This window comes from Rhinopithecus bieti, unplaced genomic scaffold, assembly GCF_001698545.2.
Source record: "Rhinopithecus bieti isolate Rb0 unplaced genomic scaffold, ASM169854v2 scaffold_53422, whole genome shotgun sequence".
NCBI classification, from domain to species: domain Eukaryota; kingdom Metazoa; phylum Chordata; class Mammalia; order Primates; family Cercopithecidae; genus Rhinopithecus; species Rhinopithecus bieti.
The window spans coordinates 624708-650807 of record NW_016821178.1 but is presented as its reverse complement, the minus strand read 5'-3'; the positions used below and the strand labels follow the sequence as shown (position 1 = coordinate 650807).

Sequence of the window (26100 nt, the reverse complement as noted above, 5' to 3'; positions counted from 1 at the left end):
AAAATCAAGACATTTACTGTACTTGATTTCATTATCGAGGAAGTTTTCGAAGTTCCTCATACTGTACAGATTGGCATGGTGTTGACCTGACATTTTGTAGCACAGCTGGCATAGAGATTTACTGTGGGTGTCAGGACAGTAACCAGTGGGTTTGGTTTTTCCTTGTATATCAGTGTATGAGTGCTTCCCTATTATGAAGGGAAAGAACCTTCCTTGCTGATTTACTATTGTGTACTGGCCTTAATTGTCATTAACAATACATTTTTGAACTAGACTGATGACAGTTGGAGGGGTGTTTATTATCTGCCGTGCTCCTGTTTGTTGATTTGAGAAAATTATATTCTTTTCTTCCCCCACCTAACTTTCCTTCCTTTCCAATCTCCCTGCCTTTCTTCTTTAACATACTTTTGGAATAAGGGGAGAATTGATTTTTTAGAAAAGACTGCTGATGATTATTTTATTGCCTAAATGATAATGACAAACAGTAGTCAATAAGTGCTATTCCACTTATCAAGATTTATGTAAACATAATCAGCACAGTTTCATATCTGTTTTAATATGAGTAGATGTCTACTTTCTTGACTAATGAAAGTAGACAAATGAGTCTTGATTCTCTGAAACAGAATGAATATGGACATACATGTCAGTAACTTCCAATAACTTCCTTCGTGTAGAAGCCAATGAAATGTTTCTTGAGTGACTACTATTCCAAGTTTTGATACATATTTAAAACCTGTCCTTTGGACCCAGCTTTTAGCAATTTCATACTAAATATTTATTGGCCAATAAATTGATTCTAGAATAGGCCATTGAAGATGTAGTAGATAGCTGTAAAATAATTGCAGTGGAAAATCATGTCACGTTCCAGAATTAAAAGCTATCTCTAGTCACTTTAAAATTGATCCTTTCCTTTAGAATAATTGGTACAGATATTTTTACTTCCATCTGTAATGCCTAGATTATTTCCAAGTAAACATTTGCTTTTTCTTTTCCTTTCATTTATCATCTTTGACTTTTAATCACCATCAACCTTACACCTCCACAACTCTTAACAGATCATAGTCCCTCTCTCAGCAGCACAGAACAGGGAGACGAGGCAACCAGGAGGGCAGTGGGAGGGCAGAGAGTGGGAGAACGCCCTATAGAGCCTCTGTTGAAACACTTTGCAGTATCTGCTGTAGCAAAATCAGCAATCCAAAAATATTGCCCCTTATTGTTAATTCATTGTATAATAAAGGTATCTGCTTTTTGCTACCAATTATCAGTGATATGTAGGAGATACTTCTGTTTTTTATTTCACATTAGGAGTGTTGCTCTTAAATGCTAGTAAATATTTTACAGGATGAGTGTCTTATCCAAAGTTCGTGGGACCAGAAGTGTTTGTTCAGATAGATCTTTTTTAGATTTTGGAATATTTGCGTATACATAGTGAGATATCTTGGGGATGGGTCTTAAGTCTAAGCACAAAGTTTTTTTATGTTTCATGTGCACATAGCCTAAAGGTTAATTTTATACAATGTCTTAAAACAATTTTGTGCCTGAAACAAAGTTTGTGTACATTGAACCATCGGTAAGCAAAGGTGTCTATCTCAGCCGCCTATGTGGATAATCTGTGGTTGTTCAGCATCACCATCATTCCTGACTCAGAATTTATGTGCTACAGATAAGCAGTCACCTCAGCCTCCCAAGTATCTGGGACTACAGGCAAGCACCACTGTGCCTGGCTAAGTTTTGTATTTTTTTGTATGTATGGGGTTTCGCCATGTTGCCCAGGATGATCTCAAACTCCTGGACTCAAGTGATCCGCCCACCTTAGCCTCCCAAAATGCTGGAATTACAGGTATGAACCACATGCGCCCAGCCAAATAGAAACATTTTGAACAGGGTACCATTACTATGTGAGTGAAATGTGTTCAACTCTTGAACATTTTTCTCCCCAGGAGTATGGGTATTATGTTCACACATAAGTCACATTTTTAACCCTTTTAGGAGGAGCCAAATGTCAACTCCAACTCTTGAAGAAGAGCCTGCTAGCAATCCTGCTACTTGGGATTTTGTGGATCCAACCCAAAGAGTCAGCTGTTCTTGTTCCAGGTAGGTAATAAAAAAGGCAAAATAGTAGTGAGATCGATAGATGGTGCATCTTGTTGATTCCTCTCCTGGCCTCACAGATCAGTTCTTCCTGATTCTCCATTCTCCTCCAGTACAGAAGAAAAAGAGTTTTTTTCTTATATGCAGATGATACAGTTTTATTGTCAGGACTCAGAGTTTGTTAGACGGTCGGCCCTGTTAACAAATTGCTCCCGTAACTTTTTTTCTGGTTAGCAGCTTCAAAACTAAAGGCATCAGTTTGACAAGACAATTCTTAGCCCTTTAAATGACTTTATTTAACTACTCTTAATTTTAAAGTAGAGATACACATTAAAAACAGATTGACTTGAGTCAATAGAATTTGGATTAAAGAGACTTTCTGTAGATAATTTGTTTTGTTGCTAGCAGTGGTGTTTTTTGATTGAGACAGGTATTTGGTCACAACTGCTAAAAGCTAAAATTGTTGCAGTCATGATATCTTAGTTGCTTATTCATTTACTTCTTTGGATACGGCCTCAGATTGCTTTTTTGTAGAAAATTTTTGCGTTCTTCTTGGATATTCCATTGACTTTACCACTCTTTGTTGTAGTAAAGAATCTTATCGTTATGGATTTTCATTAGGGTTCTTAAATTCTTTAAGTGAGCGTTTAAGTCTTTTCCCCCAGCTCATTTGACAGAAGAAGTGGTGGTGATTTTTCACCTAGACTGGGCTATTTTGAGTAGCCTTGCTTCTGAAATATACACTTTCAAATTTGATACCGTTCAATGTGGATAAAAAGTTCAGGTGAGATAAGCATATTTAGAAGATGGCCATTCATGTCTCTAGTGAGATCAGGGCTTCTTAATGTAGCATGAGTGACTTGGCTTCACGCTGAGGAGGTGGTCCATATGCCGCCTGCATATATGCAGACTGCTGCGTGTGTACACTTAGGGAACAGCTTTGACACCTTTTCCTCTTCTCCCCTGCCTCTTGAGGTGATTCTTTTATCAAGCTCTGCCTTGGCAGCCTCTTGTTGAGAGATGTAAGGATAAGCCTAATGAAGCTCATTATTGATTTTTCAGGGAGGATGTTTTTGAAGAAGTTGTTTGCTCACTAAGGGTTCCCTCTCTGAGCGTATGAGAGCCTCTCTCTGGTGTTAGTAGGTGTGGTATACTACAGCTGAATGCTACTTTACTCTTGTCTCTAGGCTGTTGTGAATTGTGTGACAAAAAGTATTTTCCCAGTAACTTTGATTTATGGACAGTTCACAGCCAAGTGAAGGCCCAGCTTTAGCGCATACATAGGATATCAATTGTAGTGTATTTAACTTTTCTTTCATCTTATTTTCCCTGTGCTTACCTTAGCCCAGATTTTTTCACTTAAAAAAATAACCTATTTACCGATTTTACACATTTTGTTAGGTACCTGGAATTATTTTTGTAACACATTAAGTGTAAATAAACAATGTTTTCCTTTTTGTTTTCTGGAATTATTGCTGTATTTCTTTGCCAAATGCACATATCTTCAGGTCTTTTTTTTATAACCATATGCATACCAAGGCACCATTCCATTGACTTTCCAACTTCTATACCAACCTGACTTTCAGAGAGTCTTGTATTTTGGGGGATGTCTTTAAGAAAAATGCTTAGGCTGGGTGCAATGGTTCACGCCTGTAATCCCAGCACTTTGGAATGCCAAGGCAGGCGGATCACAAGATCAAGAGTTTGAGACCAGCCTGCTCAACATGGCGAAACCCCATTTCTACTGAAAAAATACAAAAATTAGCCAGCCGTGGTGGCACGTGCCTGTAATCACAGTTGCTCACGAGGCCGAGGCAGGAGAATTGCTTGAACCTGGGAGGCGGAGGTTGTAGTGAGCCGAGATTGTGCCACTGTACTCCAGCCTGGGCGACAGAGCGAGACTCCATCTCAAAAAAAAAAAAAAGAAAAAAAGGAAAAGAAAATCCTTAATTTTGCCATGTATGCTTCCCCACAAACTTGGAACCCTATTGTGGTCATTTTTATTGCAATTTTCTCTTCTCAGCCTACAGACTTTTTAGATTTAATTTGTCACTGGATTTCACACTGACTTCCTTTGAAATGTCTATTGTAGTCCTCCTTTCCTTGTTCTTTTAGTCATGATCTATTTCTGCATGGTTGGGGCCTGCCTCAGGTTTCTTCCTACCACCGGTCACCCATATAGTGGGCGGCCTTCCTCTGATTTCCCCACTGTCTGCGCTAGGTTCCTGGCCTGCTGAGATGCTCTGCGATTCGCTCCTACCTACTGTGCATTCCTCATTCTAACCTTTTTGCAATGTAGCTGAATCATTAAATACAGTTGAAGAAACTAACTTTATGATTAGGTTATCCACTTTCAAAACATCTTTACTTTGAAGAGGGTATCGTAAAGTGTCTCTCAAAGAACTAGTATGGGTAAATGCTCTCTGAGAAAAAAAGCCTAAAAGACTAAAATTTTAGGTTTTAAAATAAGTACCTTCATAAGATGTTGAGATACTTTCTGAGGAGACATTCACATGTTACTGTGATACTGTGCTCATTGGGCTTAAAGATAAGAAGTTCAGGAATGTTTGTTTTTATTTTTTTGAGTAGCAAAGACTTTGGCAAGAATATTTTCAGATTATCTGCTGCGGGATTACCGAACCCATTATGGTACAGACCACTCCTTCCACTATTTAATGGCCTTATGGAGCAGGGCAGCCATCCTGCTGTCCCACTAAACCATCCCATTATGCCCCACAAATCCGTTTTACTGCTCACTAGGGCATCATTTAGTGCAATGCAGCAGTAATTTAATGCCACCCTAGTGGCCTCAGAGAGTTACTACTACACCGGCAGGAGAGCTCACATTTTTCCCCAGGAATGATTTATATATTGGGAGGTACTGGCTGACCTGCAGTATAACTTTGTTGTACAGATTAAACCTTGGCATCATCTAGTGGGCTCTTACTGAGCCATTTTTCACACCCATGCTTGCCAAGAAGTGTGTTAGGATGTGAGCCGACTTGGTTTTTCTGCTTTGGTGGTTCAGGTGCATTTGTGTATATGTGGTGTTAAGCTCTATCATTTTAACGTGTCTCTGTAGGATCCAAAGTTGTCTTTTATCCCTTCTTGCCTAGATATAGTGGCACATAAAGTTTCTAGTATATTTATCCTATTAAATGTTCTTAGGATTGGAACTTACTGTTTTAATTCCACGCTTTGAGGCAGACTAGTTGCATAGTTATTTTATTCCCAATTTACAGCACTACAAACCATTATAAGCCATTCTATATTACAGTTAGTAGAGTGTTATAAAATAGAAATTGGAAACTTTGTTTTTTCTTGGCAGAGAATCTCATGACTCTACTCTCATGGTTTTAAGAGACGGTATGAATAGGTTATCTGAGGCCCTCACCAAATCTAAAAGATTTGGGGTTTTTTTGAATCAGTGATTTGTAGGGGTTAACAATGTACTTTACATCTTTTGTTATGCCTGTTTCTTGTCTGCTTCACTTGTATGTGATTGATTCTTCATTTTTCATTGGGGTGTATTGTTTTTTAGTTACTAAATAAAAACTAGAGCCCTTTTATATGTATTAGTACATCTAATGTATGCTTTAAAAGGCAAACTTTTGTCAGAGAATCTCTTTTCTTAATGTTATAATGATGTAATTATTTACTCTCATTTTAGGCATAAGCTTTTAAAACGTTGTGCAGTAGGACCCAATCGACCTCCCACAATGTCTCAACCAGGGTTCAGTGCAGGACCATCATCATCTTCATCTTTACCACCTCCTGCTTCTTCTAAGCACAAAACAACAGAAAGACAGGAAAAAGGAGACAAGCTGCAGAAGAGACCCTTAATCCCGTTTCACCATAGGCCCTCCGTGGCCGAAGAGTTATGCATGGAGCAAGATGCGCCAGGACAGAAACTAGGGTTGGCAGGGATCGACTCATCCTTAGAGGTGTCTAGCAGTAGGAAGTATGATAAGCAAATGGCCGTGCCTTCCAGAAATACAAGCAAGCAAATGAATCTGAATCCTATGGATTCACCTCATTCCCCTATATCCCCTCTGCCGCCAACACTCAGCCCTCAGCCACGAGGTCAGGAAACAGAGAGTTTGGACCCACCGTCTGTCCCTGTGAATCCAGCCCTCTATGGAAATGGACTAGAACTCCAGCAGTTGTCTACTCTGGATGACAGAACTGTCCTCGTAGGCCAAAGACTGCCTCTCATGGCAGAGGTCAGCGAGACAGCCTTATATTGTGGGATTAGGCCCTTGAACCCAGAGTCATCAGAAAAGTGGTGGCATAGTTATCGTCTCCCACCCAGTGATGATGCTGAGTTCAGGCCTCCAGAGCTCCAGGGTGAGAGATGTGATGCCAAAATGGAGGTAAACTCAGAGAGCACTGCATTGCAAAGGTAAGACAGCCCTCTGCACCATCCACTGGAAGGACATGGGCTCCCTCCCCATCTCTTCCTGCTAAACTTTCAGGTTCAAAATTGAAGTAGGCTTTTCTTTGTCCTGCTTGACTCTGGATATGGAAAATGTTTAATGGTCAAATGCTTTGACCTACGTACAGATGAGCACACATGTGATTTAACACATGGGCATATGAAGAACTCTTTATGCCATTTTAGTACACTCTGAATATATTAATACATTTTTGCCCTACTGTTAATTAAATAATATAGCTTTATGAGACTTTCCATATTGCTATCAGTGCCTTCTTTGTATGTTGACATTTTTGAGGAAGGCTTTGCCTGCGTTCAGGTGTATGTATCATGTATCTAGTATAATATTTATAGCTCTTTTGAGCCACCCATTCTAAAACTTTACATAGATTATCTCATTTAATCTTCACTGTACCATATTATTCTGTTAATTTTATAACTGAGAAACTAGGGCCATGCAGTTAGTAAATGATACAGATGGAATTTGAACCTAGGTAGTCTGTCCTGAGAACCTGTGCTCTTAAGTGGAATCGATGGACTCAGAGACAAAAACATACATTCTTGACAAAGTATACTAATTTTTATTTAATCATGAACATAAACTGTAAAAGCAAATCACTATATCAATGAATTTTAGTTGTTTTAAAAAATTTAAGCTTTGTAAATGCTTTAAGTCATAAATGCTCCTTTTTTTTTTTTTAAAGAAACTCATTTAACCTTGTTTATCTTGTTTAAATTGTCATTTTGTCTTTTAGACTCTTAGCACAACCTAACAAACGGTTTAAAATCTGGCAAGACAAACAGCCCCAGATGCAGCCACTCCACTTCCTTGACCCATTGCCTCTATCGCAACAACCTGGAGACAGTTTGGGAGAAGTGAATGACCCATATACCTTCGAAGATGGTGACATAAAATACATCTTTACAGCCAACAAGAAATGCAAACAAGGGACGGAGAAAGATTCCCTGAAGAAGAATAAGGTACCATTTAACAGAGAGAGAGTCCAGCATGGTGTGGGTTTCTATCTATGTCAGTACAACATGTGTGGGAAGACTTTGGAGGCAGAACGTTTGAGATAGTCTTGCCTGATTGCTCTGTCCCCATATTCATGCTCTTGGTACTATTGTATTGAACAGCGTATTGTTCCTTTTTATGTCATGGCTCACCTTTGTTTAAAAGTCAGCCGAACATAAATGAAGCCTCATATTTTCCAGACTATAGCTTGTACAGTGCATGTTTCCTCTCATATGCTAATTCTTGTTGGCCTATGCTCCCTATTTCTTTTAAAATATTATTCAGAAGTACCCAAAATGTAAAGGAAAAAATGTTGGTAACAGTATGTATATATAGTTTATCGAGCGCTTCTTATCCTTACTGTGCCAAGCGCCAAACCTATGTATTCTCTGGATTAATATCAACTCTACCCATAGACTATCAGTATTAATTTTACTGGTTTCATCATCATAAAAATGAGTACTGGTTGAGTCTGCTGTCTTTAATTTTAAATTTTCAGACATTCTAAAATACTGGGCCATTGAAATAGGTATTCTTGAGAATCAAGGAAGTAAGACAATTATGAAAGGCCAGTATGGTTCAGGGGAATGCTTTTTAGATTGTTTTATACCGATCTCCCTAGATCCAGACAGCTGAATCTATAATTTAGCATCTAAAATGTTGTTAAAGGCAGCTTTTAACACCATGGCAGGTCTGTAATCAACTGCCACCAGTACTGCTTAGGCATAAAATACTGATTCACTCAGAATACCCCGTAGGATTGAGGGGAAAGTGGGGATCTCATGGTTCTGTTGAAATTCCGGAGAAAGGACCTATCTTTTATTTCCTTTGGTTGCATAGACCATGGTTTATCATACTTGTGCTCATAACAAGTTCCATTCTACCCTCTAATTCTTTGTGTTCTCCCTCATATTTCACACTTTGGGTTGGTGTTCATGTGTTTTGTTTGGCTGAATTTATTATACAGTCAGAGGATGGATTTGGTACCAAGGATGTCACTACACCAGGTCATTCCACGCCGGTGCCTGATGGGAAAAATGCCATGTCTATTTTCAGTTCTGCTACTAAAACAGGTGTGTACAATGATTATTTGCCTCACTTGGATTGTTGCTAAAATAAAATGCAAAGGAGATGCTTCTCAATGTAAAATTTTATTCTTACTGTAATAAGAATTTCATCTCATCTTTAATATATTTTCATAGTTTGTTTTTCAGTTCCTTTCAAAACTGATAAACATATTTGGAAATAATTATCTCTAAATTTAACTAAAACCATAGGGAAAAACTCACAGGCAGGTCATGTTCATTGAGATCCGTGTCCTCTCCCCACTCCTTTGCGCTTGGTGGAGTTGTTTATTCTGTGTCTTTTGCCTCCTTTCCTACAGATGTCCGGCAGGATAATGCTGCTGGCAGAGCTGGCTCCAGTAGCCTTACGCAGGTAACAGATTTGGCACCTTCTCTGCATGACTTAGACAACATCTTTGATAATTCTGATGACGACGAACTTGGGGTGAGTTTGCCAGAGCTACATACACAAAAATTTTGCTGCGTGAAAGGACTTTATGTCAGTGTTGTAGTATTTCTTTATAATTTGGTCTCCTGAACTTGGGGGCTCTTATTTTGGGTTCTGAATGTTCTTTTAAATGTCTGTATACTGGAGTCTAATCACGCTGTATAAATCTTGGAAAAGATTGTAAAGGTTATTAGCATAGTTTATCTACCTCTAGAGTTTTGTTCATTGAAGGATCTTTTTCATTAGTGTATTCCAGTTGTACATATTAAAATCTTTCACGTTTATTTTAATAAATTCTTCTAAATATCACAGGACCACTAGAAACGTATTATGTTGTCCCTTAGGTTTGATTTTTGAAGTAATGCCCACATAACTTTTTTTCATCTGTCAGAGGTTAGATATGCAAATATGATTTATACTTTTTCAGATCCTGGCATCATTATAGGGGAATAGAATTTATATACATAGAAGTTAAATAATTCAAGGCAGCGTATGATTAAAATGACAGAGAAGAATAATTATTATAATCCTTTGGAGATCAGCTGAAATAAGAGTCAGGAAATGTGTGTTCCCGTCCTCCTAACCAACTCTGTACCTTTGGGCAAATACAAGTGTCTTGTTTTTTCTGGGAGACCTAGAGATGAATAAGATAGGCTGTGTTTTCAAAAAGCTCAGCTTATTAGTTTATTTTTCTTTCATTTATTCACTTATCTACCTCCCTATTCATCCATTTTACATACATTTGTTAATTGATCGTTAAATCCTTTGTGGTAGTACTAAGGCTAATAATTGAGGTTATAAAGATGATTAAATTACCACCCTTATACTTGAGACACTCACAGACGTAAGGAGAAATGGCACATAGAGTTGTAATATACTTATTGCTGTGAGTACAGTAATAGACCTGAATCTGAAGTTGCTGTACATTCAGGTACGAAGTGACAGGGAGCAGTGTTTAAGTTAAGGCTTGAAAGTTAAGTAGGAAACATTTCTAAAGCCCATTCTAACTTTAAAATAAAATGTATCTAACAGATATTATACACCATTACTGTTATAAGTACTTAGAGGATAAGGAGATCATAATGGCCTGGGAGAATGGGTTGTACTTGAAATATGGAAAGACTGGGGTCATTGAGAGGAATGGGGGAGGGACATTAGTTTAAGTGTGGAATGAGCCTTGATTAAGCAACAAAAATGAACTAGATTAGCTTTCAGGGATAAGGAACAGACCGTTGGTCTGTTTTTTTGATGATGGTTAGAGACTGATAGGTCTAGGAAAGTTTTGAATTTTAAACTTTATCAATATGCGTTCCTCTGAGGGCTACTGAGTATAGAACTGAACTGGCAGAAGGGCTTTTTTTTTTTTTTTTTTTTTTTTTTTGGTCTGATCTACAGAAGGCAGGAATCCTCTAATCTGGTAACTTTTGTTGGATTAGAACACTAGAGTCTGAATTTATACAGTGGCTACATGAAGGAAAAGGACATGACAATGTGAAAAACTCTGGTAGAAGAAATGACTCATTTCTTCATTACTGATCCAGGCATTGAATTTGACTATCCACCAGAGGCCAAGTGCTGACTGGGTTTGGTTTTGAAGATCCAGAGGGTTAGGATAGGTGCTTTGGCAGTGGTAATGGGAATCAAATATGAAAAGAAAAGGAGGTACAAGTCAAAGGAGGAGAAAAAATGAAACAGAGCAAGCATTGTGGAGTGGCCTGCTTGATCTGTTCATGACCACCATCCTGGTAATTGTTTCTGCTCTGGGCCACTGAACTTATTCTTTGTATAAATTATGATTACTATTAGACTTAATGAGGAAATGTTTAACTGTTGGGAGTATACTTTTAGTAATATTAACATGCAAAGGAGAATTGGACATTTTCAATCAAATTTTCATTTCTCTGAGTGTTTTTGCTTTACTCTGATTTTTAATCTGGCATTTAATCACATGAGCAGTTTACCTTAGAATATATTGCTAATCCATCTTACTACTTGTAAATGGAGTTGGGAGGCTATTGGCTGAGTTGTCATCTCAGGTGTCTTTGAATTTAATTTTAATTTTACATTTCAATGTTGTGACATTGTATAAGTTTAAATAAATAAAAGGCCTTCTATTTATAAAATCATTTTGCTTTATTTTATATTTTATTTTAATTCATCACCAATTCATTTAATGTTAAAGATAATCTTGCCCAGTAATGCACTGGTTTGTTTTGAATAATCAGAGAAAACCTCTTCTGAATATTTCAATAATTTTACAAAATAAGGTTTTTTTGTGAAATCAATTTTGATATTTTGATAGTTATTTTTTGTAACTAGGTACAGAAGATACATAGTTTGTTGTGATAAATGAAAAAAAAAAAAAGGTTTGGAGGGCTTGAGATTATGCCTTTTAGCTGCCTGCTTCCAAGTATAAGGGAAACCAGACGAATTGTCAATTACTACTGGAGGCACCACCCTAATGTAACACTTTGTCCGTGAAAATTGATGTGGGAGGGAAGAATTGCTTAAGGTCTGCAAGCTCTCCTTTGATGGCACAATCTGCCCTCACAAGTTCCATTCAACTCACTGTTTCGTACACTTGATAAGCTTGTAACCATCTCCTTTGTTTCACTATCTGTTGGTATTTCCAAAAGTTCACCTGGTAAACGCTTCTACCAAGAGGCATCTACCAATAGACATACATTAGGAAATACTTGAGTGCTGCCGTACTTATATACACATCACTCTGTTTTAATAACATCATCTGTTCTTAGGCTGTATCACCTGCTCTGCGCCCATCAAAAATTCCTACAGTTGGGACAGAAGACCGACCTCTTGGGAAGGATGGAAGAGCTGCTGTTCCTTATCCACCAAGTAAGTAGAGAAACTTGACTGAGCCATTGTGGCTCGCTGCCTATAACTTAGATATAATATGCTCATACTCAGTGGTGCTTTATCTTTATCTGAAATTCCCCTTCCTTTTGACAGAATTCTAACTGTGAATTAAAACCTGTACAAATTGGTGTTCTGAGATGGGCAGGCAGCTAATCATATGCAGAAACCGTCTTAATTTGAATTCCTTTCCTTTGTTTTCCAGTTAAGAATTAGCTTTTTATAGCTTAAAATGTAGAAAAACATGTTTCAGGTTTGTTTTTTTAATAGCCCTTTCCTAGTAGAATAAATGCTGCACAAGTGATTTTTCAAACTGGTATTCTATTATAAGACTGTGTAAAATGTTTCTGTTTTTATAAATGTAATTCAGTCAAGGATATTGGATATTTGATTTCAGTCATCCTTTTCAGGATGCATACTGAAGTTTTTGTGTTTCCTTTTGAGATCAACTAGTTTTATTATATATGCTGACAAAGAAAGGAACCTCCTTTTTTCGAGTATGTTCTTTGCCCTAAGAAACCACATCATTCTACAAGAGAAAAGAAAATCAGGGTAGCTTATGTGGATACTCTGAAGCAGAAACATAATTCCATTGCAAATCATTCTTTAACACCTTCTCATTAACTTCAGCTGGTAATGAGAACAAATTGAGGGGAAAAACCACCATGTCATAGGGATGAGTCAAAAAGCTTTATGAACCTATAAATGTAGTGCTGATTTACTCAAATCTAGAAGTGGGAAGTATACAGAGATTGGATTTTGACAGCTTTAGTGGATCCATAGCTTTTTAAAATATGCAAAGCTTTCTCAAGCATGACATGGGTGAAAATGAATAATGATAGCCAGCCAGTTGCTGTAGTTTTTTTAATTAAACATTTTTCTTGTTTTATTACTCTGCACTGCAGAATTTCACAAACACGGAACTTCACAGATTAAAAGAAACAGTATTAAAATAGATGTGTGTAAGTCAGATGTTTTTCCTCTTTGAATCAATTGATCATTTACTCTTTTTGACATGACGTGATACGTAGTGATGTGAAATGTTAGAATGTCTGATAACTCAGCCAAGGCTTTTCACTCACAGATATCCTGCTAGTTAGCGGCATTGCCCAGTGAAGTATATTGTGTGCTGTATCCTTTTTCTGATTTCTATCCAAAAAAGAATTATTTCAGAAAGAAGCTACTCAAAATTTAAAATTTTATGATAAAGTACACATTATAAAAATGAATGAATTTGAAATGTAGCATAGAATATTAACACCAGGAAAACCCAGATATGCAAGAATCCAGAGGATCGTTTTAATGTGTACAAAGCATATATGTAAGTATGTATTTGTGAGAGCGTATGTATTTGTGGGATGGGGTGGGGGAGTGAGGGGAACACACAGTATTTCCTCCCAAGAAATGACAATGAAAATAGCCTGGCAAAATATTTTAATCTCAGCAAAAGCTTTTTGGGCATTGAGGTGGGAAGACAAATGTATTATAAAAGTCAATGTCGGCCGGGCGTGGTGGCTCACGCCTGTAATCTGAGCACTTTGGGAGGCCAAGGCCGGCGGATCACAAGGTCAGGAGATCGAGATCATCCTGGCTAACACGGTGAAACCCTGTCTCTACTAAAAATACAAAAAATTAGCCAGGCGTGGCGGCGGGCACCTGTAGTCCCAGCTACTCAGGAGGCTGAGGCAGGAGAATGGCGTGAACCCGGGAGGCGGAGCTTGCAGTGAGCGGAGATCGTGCCACTGCACTCCAGCCTTGGTGACAGAGCAAGACTCCGTCTCAAAAAAAAAAAAAAAAAGTTAATGTCTATCCTGTAATCCCAGCTACTTGGGAGGCTGAGGCAGGAGAATCGCTTGAACCCAGGAGGCAGAGGTTGCAGTGAGCAGAGATCACACCACTGCACTCCAGCCTCAGCGACAGAGCAAGACTCCATCTCACAAAACAGAAACAAAGCAAAATTAATGTCTAGAACATTAATTCTAGACATTAATTCTACTGTCCAGTAGAAATACAAAGTAAGCCACAAATAAGAGCCACATGTGCAATTTCACATTTTCTAGTGGCTATTTAAAAAAATTAATAATATACAGTATTTTATTTAAGGATTCAAAATATTATTTTACATGTAATTAGCATAAAATTATTGCAGTATTTCACTTTTATAAAAATATATGTAATGGTTGTACATATTTTACCTTTTTTTTTTTTGTATGAAGTCTTTGGAATACAGTGTATGTTTTACACATGCAACCCATCTCTATTTGGTCAAGCCCCATTTTGGGTGCTCAGTAGCTACATGTGGCCAGTGCATATTGTGTTGGAAAGCATAGGTTCCTAATTATTCATTTGTGAATGTAATGCTGAAGACAGCAACAAACAGTGACAAATAGGTTTACTTTAATGTGAAGTTTACGTTAAGGTAGTATTGTGTTATAGTAAAAACATGTTTTTATTAGATTTTATTATTAACCACTTTCTTACAAATTTTTGTATTTGAAAGCACGTTAGTTTAAAGTATGAGTCTTTGAATAGACAAAAGGAAAGAGTTGGATTTTGGGGTTGGTTCATTTGTTTATTTTCCAACAGTCCTTACTGTTTGGAAGGGACTTGGGCATATGCTCTGGGGTGAGGAGAACACTAAGAAATCAGTGATGCTGCTTGGTTGGAGGTCTTCCATCCTGTACATGAATACATGAAGTGCTGGGCAGGAGCAGGTGGGTGTCTTACGAGTTCCCGCTGAAGTGCAGAGGTCTTGCAGGATCGGCAGGATGGGAGAAAGCAGAGCACTGTGGGTGGTACAGCTCACCTGCAGTCCATCCTGGTGGCTGTTTTAGCCATTTTCTGGGAAGAAAATTGAACAGACAAATCATGTTTCTATTTTGGAGGACCAAAGTGTTTATTGGAGTCTCAGTGTTCTTTCTGCTTTACCCACTTTGAGTCCAGTTCCCTTTGATCATCTTAGGGTCATATATTTTCAGAAATTCCCATAACTTGACAGTAGTTCCATCTTTTTCCAGTCCAGGTTTGGGAGGGAGAATTAATTTGTACTGAATTCATCATTTACTGAATGTTTAGATGTTCGCAGCAAAGTGTTCACTTCTGAGCATACATAATCTCATTTAATATGCTCAAAAAATATGAAGTAGATATTTTTCCCATTTTACAGATTAGGAAAATGAAGCGAGACAGACTGAATCTTCCTTAAGAATATTTGATAGTAAGAACGATAAAGACCACTTTATAAAGTGGCTCTCTCGGAGGTAGAATTTCATCTCTGCTTTTTTGTGTGTGTTTTCTGTTTACCTTTGATAAAAATTATCAGGGTGGCTGAGGCTTTGAAAACTGAGATATATGCATGCGTTCGGGAAGATCAAAGAAGTCAGCTAACCCTAAGTCGGTGGAAATGCTTTTGCTGTGTTTCTTAGAGGAAATGTAAAAACAAATTTAATAGAACCATTTTTTTTTTTTTTTTTTGCAAAATCTTGTGTCGTAGTCAGGATACTTATAAGTTTAAAAAAAGGCTATGTTTAAGCTCACCCTTTTAACTTAAAGAGAATTTATACAATTTCTCTACCTCACAAAGAGCTACATTGGCTATTAAGATTTATGGCAATGTGACTTTGAAGATTTTGTGAAGCAGAATAAGGTTTAAAATATAACACTGATTGTATTACAGTTTTGTAGTAGCTGTTCTTCAGCTTGGGAGGAGGAATAGGGACTGAAGGTTAGAGGTGATGGATTTATTTCAAGTGTAGATGAACTTTTTGTTTCTGTTTTTTGTTTTGTTTTTTGAGACAGAGTCTTGCTCTTTCACCGAGGCTGAATTGCGGTGGTGAGATCTCGGCTCACTGCAATCTCCGCCTCCTCAGTTCAAGAGATTCTTGTGCCTCAGCCTCCTGCCAGCATACCTGGCTAATTTTTGTATTTTTTTAAGAGACAGAGTTTTGCCATATTGCCCAGACCGGTCTCGAACTCCTGACCTCAAATGATCTGCCTGCCTTGGCCTCCCAAAGTGCTGGGATTATAGGTGTGAGCCACCCCACCTGGCCTCCAGTGTAGACTAACTTTATATTAAAGATCTTGACTTTGTTTTAAAGAAAACTTACTGATCTGGTTCCTGCTATATTTGAAGTCCTGTTTTTCCACCTCAGAATGTATCGGTTATGTAGTGTCTCAGATAGTTCTCTGCCAGTTTCTTGTTTGGCTTGGCTCCTGTTTCTACTTCTATAAATTTTTAAGGTGCCTTGAAGATCAGCTTGGGATTTTGAGTTTTTACTTCTTCTTTTTTTTGGAAGCAGCAGGTACTTTTTTTGTGTAATGAAATGAGATACAGATTCCTGTTATAGAAAGTAAGTAGCTGTGGAGCATCGCTAATGGAAATGAATATTGGAATTAACAACCCTGCTGATTGGCCTCTACCTCTCCTTATTTTGCAAATAGCTCCACAGGCCAAGAGAGGCTAAATGATTTAGGATTATACAGTTGTTTCACTTAGAAACACAGTAAAGAGGCCGGGCGCGGTGGCTCAAGCCTGTAATCCCAGCACTTTGGGAGCCGAGGACGGGGCGGATCATGGAGGTCAGGAGATCGGGGACCATCCTGCCTAATATGGGTGGGAAACCCGTCTCTACTAAAAAAAATACAAAAAACTAGGCTGGCGGACGAGGCGGCGCCCGCCTGTAGGTAGCTACTCGGGGAGGTCGAGACAGGAAGAATGGCGGTGAACCCGGGGGAGGCGGAGCTTGCAGTGAGCTGGAGAAGCCGGGCCCATGCACTCCAGCACTGGGGCGGCAGGAGGCAAGGACTCCGTCTCCAAAAAAAAAAAAAAAAAAAAAAAAAAAAAAAGAGAAACACAGTAAAGATTATGTAATCCAGAAGTTCTCACCTTTTCTTCTGCCTCCATATGCTGAGATGTTTGAAAGCTTTCCTCTCTCCCCACAAACAAAGCAAAGAAAGTAGGCCCTTTGAGAATCATCCATCTAGCACTGCCTTCCCTGTTAGATGAAGGTACCGAGGCCCCAAGGGAGGAAGTGACCTGACCACGGCAGAGCTATATCCCCAGCACCTGGACTGTGTAGCCCAGAGCACAGCATGGTACATGTAATGTACATTTACATACATAATGTACATGGTACAGTTACTCAGTGTTAATTTCTGATTTGGAGCTAGGAATCAGATCTTAGTCGATTCAGTGGTTATTATTGGTCTGCTTAAATCTTGAAGTTGGAAAGAGCAATAGGATAGAAAACCGGCACATTAAATCACTGATTTAAAAACCTGTGGCTCCAAACTTACAAAATTTGCTGCATAGGCCACCCCCTAGTGGCCAAATTTTACAACTACAACTTGCTTTTCAGTATGTCTACTTTTTAAGAATCAGTGCCTTAATGAGCTACTGTAGTGATAATTTTTTACTACAGGTGTATTAATGGAATTTTTTTTTTTAACAAAGAAGTTCAGAATTGCTGTTTTAAGTATTTCTTAAAAGAAACTGTGAAGTTTGATTTTAATACCTGTCTGGAAAAAATATGCAACTGTTTCCCCAAAAGAGCAGCTGTGAGTTTCACCAAAAGAGCAGCTTGTAAGTGTAGTGGATTTGTCAGAGTAGCTGAGTAATCCTCTTATATATAAACCACAAGTCTGGCTCCAAACAATTTTTATTTTTTGTAATATTTTATGCATACTTGAAAGCAGGGATAGAACTTTAGTAGTGGTAACTATCTAATTGCTTCCACTTTGTTTAATTCCTCTACTTAGACTTTTCAGGGAGTCACTTGTTGGATGAAAAAGGTAAGTTATGTAGACTGTTCACTGAATTAATGTGAAGCCAGACCATAAAACATCAAGAAGTTAGTGATAAAGACCAAGAAAAGTCCAGGCTCAGTGGCTCACACCTGTAATCCCAGCACTTGGGGAGTCCGAGGCAGGTGGGTCACTTGAGCCCAGGAGTTCGAGACCAGCCTGGGCAACATGGTAAAAACCTGTCTCTACTAAAAATACAAAAATTAGCCAGGCATGGTGGCACATGCCTATAGTCCCAGCTACTTGAGAGACTGAGGCACAAGAATTGCTTGAACGCTGGAGGCAGAGGTTACAGTGAGCCGAGATCACGCCACCGCATTCCAGCCTGGGTGATACAGTGATACTTTGTCTCAAAAAACAAAGCAAAACAAGACCCAGAAAAAGTTAATTCTCTGCTGATGGCCTTCTTCTTAGAGACTTCCATTATTAATATTCTTTTGTGAACTGATGTGATCATTTAATTAGCACTATTTTTTGTGCCAAACAGTGTGCCTGCCTATAAACTAGGACTTTTTAGAAGCCCTTCCTATTAAACAAAATTTTTTTATTTCTTATTTTTAGCAGTTGCAGACTTGCAAAGGATGTTTCCCACTCCACCATCTTTGGAACAGCATCCTGCATTTTCTCCTGTGATGAATTATAAAGATGGGATCAGCTCAGAGACAGTGACAGCATTAGGCATGATGGAGAGCCCTATGGTCAGTATGGTTTCAACACAACTCACAGAATTCAAAATGGAAGTGGAGGATGGATTAGGAAGTCCCAAGCCTGAGGAAATTAAGGTAATATTTAGTATATTAACATTTCCAGGGCAGAGCGGTTTCCAAGTGGATTCATGTACATCTACTTTAAAATGGCATATCATCTATATGCCATATATACATAAGTTCCTAAGAATCCTTTTAATTAGAACATGAGGCACACCAGTGAGCATATTAAATAGTGTCTTGATTGATTTAACATTTCTGTGTTAGCATTTTCTAGTGATCAAAGGAGAGAAATACTGAAAAACGATCATTTTGGTTGCTGTTTTTATGATAGCACTATGCCACTGTAGTGTGTTCTACAGAGTTTACCAGTATTAACACTGACCCCACTTTATTGTCATAGGACTTTTCATATGTGCACAAAGTTCCATCCTTTCAACCTTTTGTGGGATCCTCCATGTTTGCTCCACTGAAGATGTTGCCGAGCCATTGTTTGCTACCTCTGAAGATACCCGATGCCTGTCTGTTTCGGCCTTCATGGGCAATTCCTCCTAAAATTGAACAACTGCCCATGCCCCCTGCAGCCACTTTCATTAGAGATGGCTACAAGTATGTATAGGCATTGTGTCATTTACTTGCCATATTTGATGCAATTTTTATCTTAACTAAGTGTTTGTTAAAAATGATGACAAGGTCCGGGCATGGTGGCTCATGCCTGTAATCCCAGCACTTTGGGAGGCCGAGGCGGGCGGATCACTTAAGGTCAGGAGTTTGAGACCAGCCTGGCCAACACGATGAAACCCTGTCTCTACTAAAAATACAAAAAATTAGTTGGGCTTGGTGGCAGGAGTCTGTAATCCTAGCTACTCGGGAGGCTGAGGCAGGAGAATCGCTTGAACCCAGGTGGTGGAGGTTGCAGTGAGCCAAGATCACACCACTTCTCTCCAGCCTGGGCGACAGAGTGAGACTCTGTCTCAGAAAGAAAAAAAAATGATGACAAGTAGCATATCATTTGAAACTTCCCTTTATTGGTCATTCATATTTTTGTGCAAATTATTTTGTGCTGGAAAATGTGCATTATTTTCTAAATGAAATTTTGTATGCAGACAGTCACTGACTTACAATGGATTTACTCAGGAGTTTTTGACTTTATGATGATGTAAAAGTAATACACATTCAGGAGACACTGTACTTCAAGAACCCATACAACCATTCTGTTTTTCACTTTCGGTACCGTATTTGATAAATTACATGAGATATTCCGCACTTGATTGTAAAACAGGCTTTGAGTTAGATGATTTCCCCAATGGTGGGCCAATGTAAGTGTTCTAAATATGTTGAAGACAGGCTAGTGCTAGGTGTGGTGGCTCACACCACAATCCCAACACTTTGGGGAGGCCGAGGCAGATGGGTTGCTTGAGCTCAGGAGTTTGAGAGCAGCCTGGGCAAATGACGAAACCCTGTCTCTACAAAAAATACAAAAACTTAGCTGGGCATGATGGCGTGTATCTGTAGTCCCAGCTACTTGGGAGGCTGAGGCAGGAGAATCACTTGAACCCACGAGGTGGAGGTTGCAGTGAGCTGAGGTTACACTACTACACTCCAGCCTGGTCGACCGAGTGAGACCCTATCACAGAAACAAAGATAGCTAAGCTATGATGGAATCAGTTTTCCCTGTGACAAATAATTTCTTAATAAATAAAGTTATTCGAATGATGTGAAAGACCACAAAATCAGATTACTGCTGTGGTCAGGTAAGCAGTATATAGATGAAATGGACAGGGTAAATGCAAAAGCGTTGGTACTACTAATGCTCAGCACCATTGTGGGTGACAGGAGGAGAAGCGAGTGAAGTCTGGTGTGAAACCCCATTTAAAGGGATGTTTGCTATTCAAGTGCAGAGGGTTTTTGTCAGGCAGGACTGGGGTCATTGTGGTCAAATCTTTCTGTTTTTGAGGGTCACTTGAAATCTGGATTATTGTATGTTTTCCTTTCTTTAAAATGTTGTCAGCTAATAGAAAGTTAAGCTTAAGGAACTAATAAAACAAATTTGTGGTCCCACCTCAGCCTGTGGGCTGCAAGTTTGTGACCTTCTGTAAAATCATCCTGATGAAGTTAATATTAATGTTATAACAAATAAGGCTTCCTGCTTGTGTATATAAAGTCAGTGTCAGAAAGAAAAACTGTGACAGAAAAGTACAGAGGAATCCTAGACTTAGGAAGCTACAGTTACTGTATTATAATACTGAAATTCCTGCCTTGTAAAAATTATATGCATGACCTTAAATGACCATTTTACATGGGTCTTCCCTTTAAAATGAAGTAATCCTGCTCTGCCTCCCACACAGGACTTTCACAGTGCTTCAGCAACTACTGATTGTAGAAGTACCATGGAAATAACAATGCACCAGCAATATAAAGAGTGTGCTGAAAAGCACCCTGAGCACCTGGCTGGTGTGCTGCTGCTGTGCTCCAATTGTACTCTAGCTTACTCAGCTAGATCCTGGCACAACACAGCCAGAACACCTTGGCGCACGCATAAGGGGTTAGCTTAGCACATACAGTTGCTAATAAATGACATAGCAGTTTTAAGAACCCATTCAACAGTTTAATCTCTTTCATGCATACAGGTTTCCCCAAAAAGGTCACATGCAAGCTTTTGCTGTATAATGGCTTAAATAATTTAGGTCATTATTTAGATCTATTACATCTTTCGTTTGCCATCCAAAGATTCTTTGTGTTCTTAACTGGCTCTATTAGTACAACCTTATGTGATGAAGGTTTTGTTTTGTTTTGTTTTTTGGGGTTTTTTTTTTGGAGACAGGGTCTCGCTGTGTCACCCGGGCTGGAGTACAGTGGCACAATCACAGCTCAATGCAGCCTTGACCTCCTGGGCTCAAGCAGTCCTCCCACATCATCCTTCTGAGCAGCTGGGACTATAGGCACGTGCCACCACACCCAGCTAATTTTTATGAAATTTTGTTGTAGAGTTTGTGTCTCTCTATGTTGCCTACACTGATCCTGAACTCCTGGGTTCAAGTGCTTCTCCTGCCTTGGCCTCCTAAAGTGTTGGGATTATAGGCATGAGCTACTGCACCTGGCATGAAGGTGATTCCTGTCTGCACTGTCTACTATGGCAGTCACCAGCTTCCTGCTGCAGGTGTTGACCACTTGAAATGTGGCTAGTGAGACCAAGACTGAATTGTTTTATGTTAATTAGTTTAAATTTAGGACATAGGGACTGGTGGCTACCTTATTGGAACAGTATGTTTCTAGAGTATGTGTAATCCTGCTGTGGTCTCTTTTGTCACACGCAATACCCCTGCAGTCACTTGCTTATGAGCCACCTTTTGTTTCTCCTTTTCACTTTCGACTCTCCAGCTTCTAGTGTAGGGTTGCTACTCAGTTCATTTTTATTAAATGGGAAAAATCAGATTACAAGACAAACCATTCTTACTACCCAGGCAGCAATTTAATTCTTCAGGTTTTCAGTTAGTACTGATAGTTCCTTTTCTGATCTGAACTGCATAATAATTTTAGGGTTTTGTTGAACAGGAAAATTTGAAAGGAGTCCAATTAAAGATCATTATTACACACTTACTATTTTGGTCTCTAAGAGAGCAGTGATTGCCAATCAAGTTTTTTTTTTTTTTTTTTTTTTTCTGTACTCAAAGATACCACTGTGCCTCAGATTTAATATTTCTTTACAGTGCCTGATTTGGACTTTTAGGCTGGTAGTTTAGACATAACTAATTAAAAATCACAAGAAAATTATTTGAAGAGACATTTCTTTATGACATTCTTCTTTCACATTATAAGTAACTGAATATGTAGTTTATTGGAGGAGCATTGGTTTAAGTACCGTATTAATATATATAGAAGAATATTAAGAATTTTAAAAAATCTCTATTCTTTTGATACCTTCTAAGTAGAAAAAATGGACTCATATACTAATATACATACACATCTAAGGAAGTCCAGTCGTCCCTTGGTGTCCTTGGGGGATTGATTCCAGGACCCCCTCGGATACCAAAATCTGAAGATGCTCAAGTCCCCTATATGAAACGGCAGAGTATTTGCGTATAATTTACACAAATCCTTCTGTATACCTTAAGTCATCTCTGGATTACTCGTAATGCCTGATACAATGTAAATGCTATATAAATGTTGTACTTTACTGTTTTGATTTGTATTTTTTAATTGTTGTATTTTTATTTTGATTTTTCATCTGTATATGGCTGAATCCGCAGATGTGGAGCCTGTGGATATAGAGGGCCAACTGTATATCAAGACAATGTTTTATGATCATGAAACAGCAGAACCTTGCAGTCAGTGTTTTCTGCTTAGCTGTTCCAAAAAGAAGTCACTGCCTATGAGAAAGTAGATACCATAGCCCAGTCAGTCTTGGGCAACTAAAATAATTACACTGTATGCAATGCATAACAGATTGAAAAGTGAAAAATGAAGTGCTTACCACCCCACAGAAAACTGTTGGAAGCTGGAAGCTCTGATACAGTATGTGTATTTCTGTGCAACCACCTAATTAATACTGAGGCCTCTTAGCCGCATATGTAATATTCCTGTCAGTTGTAGTATAGTACTGGTAAATGGGCTACCTAAAATATAATTCCCTCCTGGTCACTCATTACTATAAAAATGTAAGCCTAGATAGGGCTGCATTTTGAAAATTAGAGAAATGTTAAATTTTCATATGTATTTGATTATAACTACTTTGATGTTGTAGATTATAGCCTCAGAACAAGTACACTGGCAGACTTTCAGATTCAAAGAAAGTGACAAAAATGTAATTGCAAATTAGATGGAAATTTCATCCTGTGGTCCTCTAGCTAATTTAGTGTCTGAACTTATAGTTGAAGTTCCATTTAGTAGTTACAACTTTTCAAATTACATTGACCAAACCCAGTGCCATGTTTTTTTACAAAAATAGTAAAAGTTCCTTCAAGAGATTAGGATGAAGGATGCTTATATGTGGAATAAGTAGAAGGAAAGTGCTTTGTTGAATTATTCTCCATACCTTACTACTTCTCGACACACTGCACTGACCTTTGTATCTTTTTCTTTTTTTTTTTAAGAGAAAATTAAATATGCCAGTGTATACCAGTGATAGCAGAAACAAACGAGAAACATGCAGTACATGGGTGGGGTGATCGTGTATCTACTTCAACATCTGTGACATGCTGCCATTCCTTACTTGGTGCCTTCTCTTTTTGTAGTAACGTGCCTAGTGTTGGGAGCCTAGCAGATCCAGACTATCTGAACACACCACAGATGAACACACCTGTGACGTTGAACAGCGCTGCCCCAGCCAGCAATAGTGGGGCAGGAGTCCTACCATCTCCAGCAACCCCTCGCTTCTCTGTCCCCACACCACGAACCCCCAGGACCCCAAGAACTCCCAGAGGTGGGGGCACTGCCAGTGGTCAAGGGTCTGTTAAGTATGATAGCACCGATCAAGGGTCACCAGCCTCCACCCCCTCTACTACACGGCCCCTCAACTCTGTGGAGCCCGCCACCATGCAACCAATTCCCGAAGCCCACAGCCTCTATGTTACCCTGATTCTCTCTGATTCCGTGATGAATATCTTTAAAGACAGAAACTTTGACAGCTGTTGCATCTGTGCATGCAACATGAACATCAAAGGGGCAGATGTCGGGCTTTACATCCCTGATTCTTCCAATGAGGACCAGTACCGCTGTACCTGTGGGTTTAGTGCGATTATGAACCGCAAACTTGGCTACAATTCGGGACTCTTCCTTGAAGATGAGTTGGATATTTTTGGGAAGAATTCTGATATTGGTCAGGCTGCAGAGAGGCGCTTAATGATGTGTCAGTCCACCTTCCTTCCTCAGGTGGAAGGAACCAGAAAACCCCAGGAGCCACCCATAAGCCTTCTCCTCCTCCTCCAGAATCAACACACACAACCTTTTGCTTCACTGAGCTTCCTGGACTACATTTCCTCTAATAATCGCCAAACTCTTCCCTGTGTAAGCTGGAGTTATGACCGGGTGCAAGCAGATAATAACGATTACTGGACGGAATGCTTTAATGCGTTGGAGCAGGGGCGGCAGTATGTGGATAACCCCACTGGTGGAAAAGTGGACGAAGCTCTGGTGAGAAGTGCCACTGTGCACTCTTGGCCTCACAGCAATGGTAGGTGTCCCAGAACACAAATTTACTTTGAGGAGTATCTTGGTATGATCATAACTTAAAAGCTTTCTTTACTGTATTTGACAAAAAAATTTAATTTAATGTCTTTAGGGGGAAGAAAAAGAACCTAAAGTGAGAGCTATATTTATTTCATCCTAAACTTAAGGACTGGGAGAATGTTTTATATTGAAACACCTTTGGAGAAGAGTAATTGTTTTCTGAAATTTTCCTCTTGTAACTCATAAGTAAGCAGTCCTTGTTGGAAACCTGTGACCGCTGAGTATCAGAGTCGTCAAGAGCTTAGAGACTGATAATTTGCACACTCTAGCATGCTTAAATCCACCATTCTTCCAGATCAAGTTTCCAAGGAACCTCTTCCAGGAAGCCTTCTATCCATTTGCAGAGTCCCTTCTCCCTTCTCTGTTCCTCTCCTCTGTTGCATCTCTTATAACAAAATCACATTTTACTTTGCATTGTGGTGGGGCATATAACTGGTTGTATTATTAAAAGTTCCAGTTGACAAACGTTTTCGAAGTTGGGTTGTAAGAGTGCCAAGCAACTTGCTATTTTCTTTTCTTATTCATTCACTGCCTAAACTGCAATGCATCATGGGGGATAAAATGGCTACCAAAAGAAACAAGGCCCTTGCCCTCATGGGCTTTCTGATCTATTCTGGAAGTGGACATTAATTAATTACACAAGTATGCATATTATTACAGCCCATTTTATAAGTGATAAAAGCGTGGGATAGAGGGGGCACTCTAGGCTGAAGGTCAGAGAAGAATTCGTTGAAGAGGTAATAACATTTGTTTGGAGATCTCAATGATGAGTACACATTAACTGAGGAAGGAGAATGGGGAGCAAGGCATGTGTCCGAGACAGGAGGTGCTGCAAGTGGGAAAGCCCTTGGTTGGGGCCTTTAGAAGCCGAAGCGAGGTTAGAAGCCAGCAGGGGCTAGATTACAGTGACTCTTCAGAGGCATGCTAGGGGTTGGGTCTTCCTGCTCAAAGCAATAAAAAGTCATTGAAAGGTTTTAAGAAGAAACATTGACGTCAGATTTGTGTAGTTAGAAAGGAAAAATAACAATGGGCACTGGCTATAATTCTGGGTATGGATTAGAAAATGGCAAGAATGGATTTGGGGAGACTAAGGGGTTATTGGGGAGACTAAGGCAAGCTATAAACAATAGCTTGCCTTTAGTGTCCTTTTGAAGAAGATGGAGAAGAAGCGGAATCATTCAAGAGAGGTTTAGGAAGTATTATTGCAGGACTCAACAATGGGTTTAGTTTTGGGGATAAGGGAAAGATAGATGTTAAGGAGAAGTCCCAGATTCGTTACTAGTATACCTGGATAGTCAGTGGTGTTCAAAAATAAGTACACTGAAGGAAGACTATATCTGGAGAGAAAGTTTATAAATTGAGTTATGGAAGTTTGGGAGTTTTAAAGATCCCTTTTGATATATCCAGGTAGAGGTATCAAATAGACTCTTGGGCCT

General features: G+C 39.0%; 1 protein-coding gene across 2 annotated transcripts in view; it reads left to right on the top strand.

Moving 5' to 3' along the window:
• The window catches only part of LOC108520751 (mediator of RNA polymerase II transcription subunit 13-like), a 64030-nt gene that overhangs the window by 7550 nt on the left and 30380 nt on the right, over positions 1-26100 (top strand). The window contains exons 5-13 of one of the 2 annotated variants that reach the window (XM_017860251.1): positions 1990-2094; positions 5762-6493; positions 7282-7507; positions 8509-8614; positions 8926-9050; positions 11810-11909; positions 18291-18511; positions 18840-19045; positions 23671-24608. In XM_017860251.1, the coding sequence (XP_017715740.1) occupies positions 1990-2094; positions 5762-6493; positions 7282-7507; positions 8509-8614; positions 8926-9050; positions 11810-11909; positions 18291-18511; positions 18840-19045; positions 23671-24608 (2759 nt within the window). The remainder of the gene's footprint in view (positions 1-1989; positions 2095-5761; positions 6494-7281; positions 7508-8508; positions 8615-8925; positions 9051-11809; positions 11910-18290; positions 18512-18839; positions 19046-23670; positions 24609-26100) is intronic. The other variant, XM_017860252.1, reaches the window with a different exon arrangement.